General features: G+C 39.7%; 1 protein-coding gene across 1 annotated transcript; it reads left to right on the top strand.

Moving 5' to 3' along the window:
• The first annotated feature begins 526 nt into the window (after nucleotides 1-526).
• LOC140857943 (uncharacterized) lies at nucleotides 527-3,877 on the top strand. The gene is made up of 5 exons (XM_073257354.1): nucleotides 527-648; nucleotides 1,855-2,012; nucleotides 2,705-2,984; nucleotides 3,436-3,587; nucleotides 3,693-3,877. Exons 1-5 carry the CDS (start codon nucleotides 527-529, stop codon nucleotides 3,875-3,877), a joined length of 897 nt encoding a protein of 298 aa, XP_073113455.1.
• Nucleotides 3,878-11,891: the final 8,014 nt, after the last annotated feature.

Here is an 11,891-nt window from a genome sequence, read left to right as displayed (position 1 = left end):
TTGATGAATAATAGAATTGAATTTTTTTATTTGACAGATTTTAGATGATTATGATGGATTGGCTTCATGTTATCGTGGGCTCCATCCCTCGATAGCATGGCCGTGTTATGTTCCGGATTTGGGGTTTGACACTTTGTCTATAGCACATAAGGTAAATTGAGTTGATCCAAGAATTTTTCCATTTGTCTTCAAATTTTAGCAAACCTGTTATATATTTTAAAGTTTTAAATCCCTCACGATTCTGTCAAAATTTAGATTTCCTTCCATACACGTCTTAGAATACGACAGATAAAGTAAAATTTTTTGAAAAATTTTTCAGAGTCCTAATAAAACCGATATCTATCTTTTCTATAAATTTTAAATCTCTAAAAATTCTATCTAATTTTGGAGTTTGTTTTCTTTCAGAATCCTAGAACAAATAAGCTAAGAGATCTCTTTCATCTTTATCCCACGTATTAGCACCATAAAAGGTTGGGTTTTGCCGAACCACCGAAAGGCGTGGGGAAAGAGAGAGGGGAAAAAGACGATGGGTAACGTCTTTGCTCGCAAGAAAATTTTCAAGTGGAGCATCCGGGGGTTCTCGTCCATCGAGAATAATATAAAATCTGGGTATTACTCCGGGTACTTTGAGGCTAAAGGATACCGTTGGTAAGTCTTCTGATAACTTATTTTCATAAAGATTAATGTTTTTCTTCTGATAACTTATTTTCATAAAGATTAATGTTTTTCTTTTTTTTACAAACAAGATTAATGTTTTTTAAAAAAAACTTTTAACTTTAATGTTACTAGAGATTTCATTTTCTTTCTTTTTTAGAAGTATTTGGAACTGACTTTGTTAATGTTTTTCTGATTAAACTGAATATAAATTAATTTGTGTATAGACGGAAAATATTAGAGATCACCTATATGATATATAGGATGGCACGATAATCCATGGTTATAGAAAACGATATTTTGAATAGTGCATACTACGATTTTACATCAAATAGCGTATATTATGATTCATATAGAACACTGCCTAAAAAATTCAAATGGATTTTTATATGCAGTGATCATATTTAAATTATCAACTCTTGAGCCAAAAAGAGAAGATCTCCATAAGCATAAAAGTAGAAAGACAAGTCAAGGTGAGATTCACCTCACAATCTCATGTTTCTTAAGTTTTACCTAGGTTTCCTGCCTGCATATAGTAGCAATACTCCGTCCAAGTTCTTGCAAAGATGTCGTATTGGTTAAGATTTAGGTGTTATTGTTATCATGTAGGATAGATATAGTGATCACTAAACCTTGTTTTGGATTGTATAACCATCACCACTTTAAGATGAGGTTTGACTTTAAGAAAGCTAGGTAGTTTGGTTTGCTCCATCATGCCCAAACAAACTACTACATGGGATGTTGGAATTTTTTTTTTTTTTTTTTTTTCATATTTTAAAGAAAAACAAGAGTTGAGTTTAATTTAACAGAAATAGAATAGTTAGCCTGGGTGAACCAAGGAAATCCTATGGTACTATGGTAGAATAGAAAGCCGGGGAGTCAGTAGCCTTATCTTTCGTAACGTGCACCCTCCCTCCTCCTCCTTCTACTTTTTTTTTTCAAGCTAGCTTTCTGAGTAATGTATTATAGTATTGATGGTTAGGATTGTCTAGAAAATACTTTGTGAGTGAGGAAGCCTTCATTAACATGGCCAATATCTAGGAAGATTTGAAAGATTTTAAAAGTTTTCTTCTTCATGTTTTTCAATTTGAGAAATATTTTGGTCGTAATACAACTATTGGACATGTCGATTTTTTATTTTCTGACTATTTTACACATTAAAAGATGCCAAAAATATGTTTGGTTTTTCTTTTTTTGCAGGAGGTTGAAGTTGGTTGTATCGTCGGAAGATAAGACAAGCTACCTACGTTTAGGTCTTTGTCTAGATGTTTCTTCTCTGCCTCCTCCTGTAACGCTTAAAGTAGACTACAAGTTGGGGATATATGATGAATTACATGGCAACCACAAATGGGAAAAAGGTAGCATTTAGACTGTTCCCATTACAAATTAAATTGTTTTATGCTTTTCCTGAAACTTTTTTTTTTTTTTTTTTTTTCATATGTTGTAAGGAATATTGAAGTATAAAGAAAAAATCAATGTTGCCCAAATTTGCCTACATTTTATTTATCTATTTATCTAATTCCAAATCCAATTTTATTGTGATCAAGAGGGCTTGGGCAGGCGTGCAAGCAGGATGAAGGACTAGGATTTGCAACATTCTTACAAGTACCTTTTAGATGAGATTGTGAGTAGACTAGTTCATGAGCTGGGCTGCCTTTATTGCCCGCTCGGTCTCGAAGCTTTTTGGTTGGGCTCGGATGGTTTTCGATCCACTTATGAAATTTGCCATTATCATTCTCTCTAAGCTTAATACTTAATATCTAATAAGAAGCAACGGCATCGCATATTCTTTTCCCAAAATTCTCGAATGAGGTTTTCTTTATAACCTTTTGAAAGAAAAGTCTTCTGTGGATTTGTATATTCACATGCTTTGTTATTGTTGTTGATTATGTTTTTTTTTTTGTTTTTGTTTGATTCATTTATTTTAAATTTTTTATAGGAAGCAAATTTATTTTAAATTTGTTTGATTCTGTGGATCGCTTCCCTTTTGTCCATTTTATATTTTTGTTGGAATAATGTTCTTCATCATAATGCTTCGTGGAATATCCAGGCAAAAACTATTTCGCACCTGGTTATACTTGTTGGAGTTTGTCTATGATGCCCATCAAAACATTCAAAAGTCGAGCAAATGGATTCCTAATCAATGATGATTGCTTTTTAAGTGCCGAGGTTACAAATGCCTCTCCTGTTGTACGGCACATTGGTGCGTCTGAATGCTCTTTTGTACCAAAGCAGATGATCTCTTATTCAAACCGGTGGACTATCAGAAATTTTTCAACGATACAGAAGCCTATCAGCTCTGAGGTTTTTGAAGCAGGCAGACTCAAGTGGTAAATACTTGTATAATATTGTTCCTTTTATCTTGAACAAATTATAACTACTGATCTATTGTAACAATGAATGATTGTCGTGCAAGTTAATTTTGTAAATCAATGTGGTAACCATATCTTTGTAGATCAAAGATAACCCTAGGCCGAGAATCTCAATTACTAAATAAAGCATATCAAATCAATCCTACCATTCTTATAATAATAGCAGCAGCAATAGTAGTAGTAGTAGTAATAATAATAATATCTCATCTACCAACTTCCATGGTGAATATTTTGAGACAATGATTCGCAATTGGACTCATCTGGTCACTGCTGCCCTTGGTCTATGATTCAGAAACTGGTAAAATCCACTGTTTCCAAGCTAGTGTATTATATATTATATGCAAATGTTCATATTTGATATTCTGTTTGCTATTAGTTATTGCTGATGCAGTCCATGCGGTATGTTTAGGCATCTGGCACTCGAGAAGACAGTTGATTTTATTGTCCTTTGCCTGAAATTGGATCAGTATACCATCAAGCCACCCAATTCTGCAGAAAATGTTAAATTTGCTTTGCACGTGATGGACCAAGTTGAAGGCAATCATAAGAATCTTCTTTCAGGTACAGCCCCCCCCCCCAACCCAAAAGTCACTTTGTTTTGAATCATGGGATCTCCATAGTAAGTTATACAGTAACATAATTATATCATTTTGCATTCTCTTGCAGGTCAACATGCATTTAGTTCGAAGATTAACAGTGTGGGATGGCAAAAAGTTTTGCATCTTGAAGATCTCCAAAATCCATCGAATGGCTTTCTTGTGAATGATACGTGTATCATTGTAGCATCAGTCACAGTCCTTGGATTATCTACCTATCATGACGTGCTACTTTCGCATTATGATCCTTTCTGAAACGTTCGTTGATCATGGAACTTTTAGAGCTAGAAGGGGTTGAGGTGACTGAGGGAAACCCAATAAGAAAATGAAGACTTTGGAGAACATTTTTTACAATTTCTTTTATCTCCATTCCATGACTAAATTTGTTTTTCTGTTATTATATATGTATGCTTCTTAGATTCTATGCAAATAATAAGGCAAACTCTCCGTATTTCTGTTCTCTTCTCCTGTGAAAGTAGTATAGTATAGACCATATCTCAGGCTCCCGCACCCAGCGATGAAGTGTTCTATTGGCTCGAGCTTATCCTGATAATGCGGTGCCCCTCTCTCGCAGAGAGGGGCTTTTGTCTCACCAACTCCGTTTGCTTTTGAAGCTGGTTCTATCAACCAAATCTTGCACGAACTAAAAAAAAAAAAAAAAAGAAAAAAAAAATCTACATGGTCTTTTTTTCTCCTCCAGCCCAAAAGCAGGGTTTGGTTTGAGAAGTTGGTTTGGCCCTTAGAAGATGCAAGATAGATGGGTAAACCAACCTAAATTTTATAAGATTTTTAGCCTAAATTTCCTTTAAATAGAGGGAAAGGAGAGACTGTTTGTCGTAGCGCTATAATGGCACTTGCCTTCTCTCTAACAACCAATGGCCACCATTAGCTAACAAAGTCCTTTCTATAAACGAACATGGGCACGCCCAACTGGCCTGTCTCCTAAAGCTTCCCACCTGGTGAAGCTCCCTCTCTCCCAATGTAGTAACTCAGAGCAGCCCTTTTACCGATTCTTGATTCTTGATTGTACCCCATCCAAGCTTCATGACATAATGCGCAATATCATTCTTGATGATCAATATCTTGATGATCATTTATCCTGGAATTTCCAAGTTCCAAGCATAGAATGAATAGGATTCACGTTTTAAAAAGAAATGGGTTAAATTAACGCTTTAGATCCTCGGGTAGTGTAAAAAAAAACATTTATAAGAATGAATTATATCATCAATGGGACTATCCGTAAATCTTAGGTTCAATGGAGATTTACCCAAAAGAACATGGAAAACCAACGAAAAGCAGATGTAAGGATGGATATGTGCGGGTGTGTATTTAATCCAATAATATCGGTTATTCAAAAGAAAAATTTTGGATACTTATATATGACTAAGAAATTCAAATAATATCTTTCAGCTAGTTTTTTTTTATAAAATTTTTAGTTGTTACAAATAGTATCAGAGCCAATTCGACCAACAGCCTATATACACTAGGAAATACTGTAGCATGGATTTACTGAGTGTTGGTCATAGTATTTATGAATGGATATATGGATTTGGATCCATGGCCTGACGAGAATGCCAAGATTTAAATGAGAGAAGTGTATGAGAATCTGTATGGGCATATATTTAGTTCCACATCGATTATTGACTGAAAAATCTAGTGTACTTACACAAAACCAACTCAAATAATGCATTTCGACTAGTCTTTTTGGTTAAGACCCTAGGATGTTACAACACAACTTGCTAATACTATCAAAAGGAAGTAATTTGCTGATCAAAATTAGCATTTTGGAAGGCCCTAGAAGTTGACTTCATTGAGAAAATATCATCGGTTTCATCTTCTAATGGGAATATACGAATAGCTGATTGGTTAATAGATGGAAGAAGAGAACAGCTTGACTCACCCAAGAGTTCTGCTAAAAAGGATCAATGAAACTCTCCTCTCTCACCGCTGCCTCCTCTTCAATAATTTATATGGGAAATGATGGATGAAAACAAGCGCAATCAATCTCTACGAAGAATGTGGCTCATGTTATTCACAGGAGATAAATGTCTATTCTTTAATTTTTCTTCAATCTAGGCTCTTCAAGCCCCTAGGAGGGTTAAATTTTTTTCGCTAGAAATTGCAATATTCTCGAATTCCATGTAAAGCTCTTTTACATAGATGGAGCTTGTTGTCTCACTCTTCTTTAAACTATCATCTTAGCCTTAGCTGTACTACAGATTTTCAGCATCTTGTAGTGACTTGTGCTTTTGCTGAGCATTATAGGAACCTTCTAGCCTCTGCTGTCATTTGTTTTAAGGTAATTTCTTTGTCAGCATTATTTTAGTTTCTGAATAATGCCTTGGTAGGCAAGGAGGCTAAGGCTGTGACTGCTTAAATGGCTTGCCTTGCATGGGATGTGAGGAACAAGCATCTATTTCAGCAGGAGCACCATACAATAAAAAGCTTACTAAGTCCTTGTTTATGTTTTTACAGTGACGTGTTTCAGCTTTTCCCTAATTTTTCTTCTGTGGGAATTGAAACTAAATCAAAAAGCTGGGGCATTCCAAAGCTGATTACTCAGCATTCTCCTTCCCAAAGATTTATTTCTTGGATGGCCCCTCCCTTTGGAGTGTTAGTTGTTAACTTTGATGGGGCAGTTGACATGATCGAGCGACTGTGGGCTTTGTTATATGCGATCATAAAGGGACTATGCTTTTTGCTGGTAGGAGAAAATTATTATCATCTTCAGTTCCATATACTGAGTAAGTACTAGGCTTAGATGGTATTGTGTTGTACACATTTTAAAACTTATTTTAGTGCAGGGGATTCTGCTATGGTTGTGTCATGGATTAACTTTTACTTTGAGTGAAGGTTTAAACATTCTAGATTATTTAGGATATGGTGAGGTGGAAATCTACTTTTCAAAGTTTTCGTAGTCTTACATATTTGCCGAGAAGAGAATCAAGCATCTGATTGGGCAGTGGCTAAAGCATTTGAAGGTGATTGTTTAGTTGAAAAAGGTGCGGTGTTGCCTCCAAATTTCCTTGTACTTTGGATGCTAATGCACTGCAGTATCCTTCATCGGGCCTGCTTAACTGGTTGCTGTCAGTGCTTAACTTCTGTCTTCTTCTATCTATTATCTGTGTTATTTTTTCATGAGCTTTTATGTCGCAGTTACTGATGATCCTCCTGTTAGATGTACCAACAAAAACAAAAAAAAAGAAAAAAAAGGGAAGGGAACAAGAGCGACACAGCAACATGGTCCTTTGTGTGAGACTATTCTTTTCTGTTTGTTTTCAACTCTCTTGTGGCAGATGATGATTAAAATGCATATTACTATCACATCCACAATCCAAAATTGCGAGCCGGAGGTCATGGCAACTGTTGTATGCTCATAGAAAACTCTCTCTATAAGGATACAAGATATCTCATCATAATATTGTGAAGCAACAATAGAAAAAATCAATAATTAATGTTCAACTTTAGTTCAAATAACAAAATCAAATATCTTACAAATAAAATTCCATACACTACTAGAAATAAGAATTTCAATGATGGATATTTTTTATGGATGTAATTTGTCACAAATTTCTGACGGATCACTGAGAGATTTCTGTCACAAAAGGAGCAACAAAGCATAATTGACATCCCTTAAAATCTCTTACAAATTTCTGGCGGATTATTTATCAGAAACTATTTCCAACTACTCTAGCTCAATTTGTCCGACTACTTCAGCTTGACAGACGAATCAAACTATCCCGCCATCACGTCACTTTGTTAGAAAGACACAGCAACAGATTGCGATTGTTTTATCGAGTGTTATTAATATTCATGGGGATAGCAGTGTTTTGATGACATAAAAATCTAATAGAAAAAATTTTCATAGACGTGTTGCCTTTCCACCGCTCGGTTTATCGACGATCTGGAGAATGGCAGGTGCAAGATGGTGGTCCGTGCAGTAATGAGAACGCTTCACGATCATATATTTTAGCGTAAAATCAGAAATGTTTCCATAACATGGGCTTCTTTCATTCATCCATAGAGATTTAGGTGGATTTTTCGGTGCCATATCAAACGATATGCATGGAATGACAATCCCAGGCATTTTTTTCCATATACATGGAATTTCGATATTGCGTAGCAAAAGATAATTCTATTTTACCAAAAAAAAAACAAAAAAGAGAGAATTCTAAGCGTTTGATGTGGAGGGGTTGCTGCCGAGGTCCTCCACCTTCCCTTCATGCCTGCGGACTGGAGACTTCTTACCCTCTTGGGTAGGCTTCTCCTCTTGCTTTTATACCCTTATGTTCGAGTCATAAGTATAGATAGATATCTGACCAGGATATCATCTCTCAGGATCTTTTCGATACCATGCGTTGCAGCAGAAAAAAAGAAGAAATAAAATAGAAAACAATCAAATACGTAGATCAGCCAAAAAAAAACTCGCCTCCACGGGGCATGCAAACTTCACTATGAGAAAAAGAAATATTACAAAAAGAGATCATACCCTCAACCCTTGTACACCCAATCCCTCCCTCACAGAAAGTTCTCCCTCATAAAAGCTCTCTCTCAAGGAAGACTTCCCTGAACCCCTGAAGCGATCACTGTCCGCTGTCTAGAAGCTTCACTGCTTCTGCTCCTCTCAACGTCTCGTCGCCTCTCTCTCTCCGTGGATTCTCTAATTTTTTGCTGAAGGAAACCATGCCACGCCCCCTGATCCCATGAAAAGGCCTTTTATAAGGGCTTAAAACCCAAAAAGAACAGGAAACAGACTCCTATGATACCCAAAAGACCATCCAGGACCGTCGGATCGTGACCGACAGCTTCCTGGGCCATCCGATCATGACTTGGCCCATGAAATAGGCTGTAAACCATGAGAAACACTAGGGAAACGACATCCAATCCACTGTGGACCGCGAGAAACCAAGGAGAAATGCCCCCTCGGTCCACAACCCCCTCTATGCACCACTTGGTCCACCGTGGACCAAGATCCAGGCTCCCGCGCAAGCATGAGTGGGCCTGGGCCGCACCCGCGTGCATGCGCCGAGGCCTGGGCTGCGCGCAATGCTGCGCACAGCCACTCCACTGCCGCTACACCGACCGTCGATAGTCTTCTACCACTTCGATTTTTGTGCCAACTTCAAGCGGTCATATCTCGACCATTCGAACTCCTTTGAAGTGATCTTGGGCTCATTGGACTTCATTTTTCATCACGGACCTCACTGCAGGCTCAATATAGATCAAATTTTGAAGCATCAAATTCTAACAATCTCCATCTCGATTCGATATTCGGTCTCCTCCTAACTCTGAGAGCCTTTGGATCTCCTCGTTCCATATCTTGGGGCAATCGCCTGCTGATCATGGATGGACAAACATTGGAGTCGAGCCAAACCACTCGATCCCATCTTCATCATATGCTATACTCCTCCTGACCTGAGATCTGCTCGAGATATCATCCTGCGGTAATAGGAATCTCACCTTGTGATATCACCTTTCATCCACCCGAGTCTCGCATCTCATGCCTAATCCACCTCCACCTGGAGCTCCACCTCGCTCTGGGCTCCTCCTGGCTCCTAAAACTCTACCTCATATTGGGCTCCCCGTCAGGTAATAATGTCCTCTCCTTCTCTTCTTTCCTCTAGAACAATCTTATCGCTACGTAGCACCTTCAAGATTCCTCCACTAGCTACCATTCTGTAACCTCTCTAATCCAGTCTGCTCAGTGAGATAAGATTCTACCTGAAATTGAATATATATCGGACCTCCTCCAATCTCTTTACTGCACCATCATGTTCCTCCAGCTGACCATCTTGATGCCTCTGATCACACAGTTTGATCCATCTAACAGATAAACAGTGCCCTCACTATTTTCAGAGAGTCAAATTGCTCCTCTCTGCAACATATATGATAAGTGCATGCAGAATCTAAAATCTACTGCTGGAAAGAAGTAGATACCTTCATCAGATATCTTCAAGATATCTCTCTCTGAATAGCTACTGGCCATTGCTACAGTAGCCATCATCTGATCCCTGAGTTGAGGGCAATCTCTAGCTAGATACCCCAACTCATCACACCGGTAATATCTGATCTTGCTCAAGTCTCTTTTGGACTTGGACCATCCTCGTCACGATCTCTTATCGCTCCGTCTACCATCTTTTGCTCCTCCAAAAACCACCAAAGCTGAGCTACCGTCACTTGAGCTCGAAGCTGAGTTCTCCTTCCTGAGAATCTCATTCTGGAGAATTACCGCGGTGACCTCATCTATCTTGATGGTGCTCTTTCCCACTAGAAGAGCAATCATCAAGAACTCATACGATGGAGGAAGTGATGCTAGCAAAACAAGCATCCTGATCTTCTCCTCAACATTCTCGTCAATGCTGAGGAGGTCGGTGAGGATCTTCTGGAAGTGGCTGAGATGCTCTTGCACGCTGTATCCCTCAGCCATCCACAGCTGGTAGAACTGCATCCAGAGAAAAAGAGTGTTGGTGAGAAATTTTGCCATGTACAACTCCTCGAGTTTCGACCTCAGTATCATCGAGGAAGTCTCGCTAAGCACATGAATCACCACCTCATCCGTTAGGTACATGCAGATGGTACTCACGCCTGCATCTGAAGCCATCTCCAATTCTACACCTCCATGGTGGTCGGCTTCTCCTCACACAAGTGAGCATCGATCAACCTTTGCTGGATGAGCACATCCTTCATCCTTGCCTGCCACAAGGAGAAATTATACTTTCTATCAAACTTGTTGATCTCCATCTTGATTGATCATGTCTTCTCCATCTTCAGTCTTGCCTCACCACTACTGCAACCTGCATCCTTGTACCATCTCGCTCTGATACTACTTGTACGTGGATGTCTGGCTAGGACACCACCTCCCAAGACCTTTTCAATACTATGTGTTATAGCAGGAAGAAAAAAAATAAACTAAAAAATAATCAAATATGTGGATCAGCCAAAAAAGAGCTCGTCTTCGCGGACATGCAAATTTCACTATGAGAAAAAGAAATATTACAAGAACAGATCACACCCTCAATCTTTGTACACCCAGTCTCTCCCTTACAGAAAGTTTTCTCTCACAAAAGTTCTCTCTCTAGGAAAATCCTCCTGAACCTTTGAAACGATCGCTGTCCACTATCCAGAAACCTCCCTACTTCTGCTCCTCTCAACATCTCATCGCCTCTCTCTCTCTCTCTGTGGGCTTTCTGATTTTCCGCTGAAGGAAACAACGCCACGGCCCCTTGATCCCATGAACAAGCCTTTTATAAGGGCTTAAAACCCAAAAGGAACAGGAAACAGACTCCTATGGTACCCAAAAGACCAGCCAGGATCATTAGATCGTGACCGGCAGCTCCCAGGACATCCAATCGCAACCCGATCCACGAAATAGGCCGTAGACCGCGAGAAATGGTGGGGAAACGACATCCAATCCATTGTAGACCATGACAAACCGAGAGGAAATGCCCCCTCGGTCCACAACCCCCTCTGTACACCACCCGGTCCACCATGGACCGAGATCCAAGCTCCGTGCGTGGGCACGTGGGCCTGGGCCGTGCCCCGTACGTGTGCGCATGGGCCTGGGTCGTGCGCTGCACGCTGGGCCGCACCTGCACGCCCGAGCTACATGCTGCCTCACCTGGGCTGCGCACCACCACACGCGGCCGCGCCACTGCTGTTCCGCCGGCCCGCCGTCGGCTACAAGCAGTCCTCCACCACTCCGAATTTCGTGCCAATTTCAATCGATCATATCTCGACCATTCGGACTCCGTTTGAGGTGATCTTGGACTCGTTGGACTCCATTTTTCATCGTGGACCTCGCTGTGGGCTCAATATAGATCAAATCTTGAGGCATAAATCTTAGCAATAAGGTAGAATAGATATAGGAAAATAAGGTTCAACACGTGCTTCCTATGAGTCGAATCAAATGAAAGGATGCTGGTTCCACAGAACTGCGATGTGTGTGGGTTAAAACTCATAGCTCAACCCTTTTTTTTTTTTTGTTACAAGGGGGGGCTAAGGAAACAAAGAAACATCAGCCTCTAGGAAACCGGATACCAGCCATATCAGCAAAGACCAGTAAACGAGAGGCGGAGGGAAGCAAAGAAACATAGGAGTAGGATGCAGCCACCAGAGATGAGGCAAGAGCGTCCGCCGGTTGATTGGCTTCACGGAATGCATGGGAGACGAAGAAATGATCTAGAGATGAAGCACACAAGAGTATATCTGCTAACAATGGGTGCAACGGAGGGAGAATGCCAGAGCGTTGAAAGGAAGATAGATTGTTGCT

This window comes from Elaeis guineensis, chromosome 5, assembly GCF_000442705.2.
Source record: "Elaeis guineensis isolate ETL-2024a chromosome 5, EG11, whole genome shotgun sequence".
Lineage (NCBI taxonomy): Eukaryota > Viridiplantae > Streptophyta > Magnoliopsida > Arecales > Arecaceae > Elaeis > Elaeis guineensis.
The sequence above is the reverse complement of the archived record's forward strand: the minus strand, read 5'-3'. Positions and strand labels throughout refer to the sequence as shown.

What these genes read in the sequence shown, in the direction of transcription:
- LOC140857943 (XM_073257354.1), top strand. Translation starts at nt 527, where the DNA reads ATGGGTAACGTCTTTGCTCGCAAGAAAATTTTCAAGTGGAGCATCCGG. An exon ending in GAGGCTAAAGGATACCGTTG is followed by an intron (nt 649 to 1,854) that starts GTAAGTCTTCTG and finishes CTTTTTTTGCAG; the next exon opens with GAGGTTGAAGTTGGTTGTAT. An exon ending in CAACCACAAATGGGAAAAAG is followed by an intron (nt 2,013 to 2,704) that starts GTAGCATTTAGA and finishes TGGAATATCCAG; the next exon opens with GCAAAAACTATTTCGCACCT.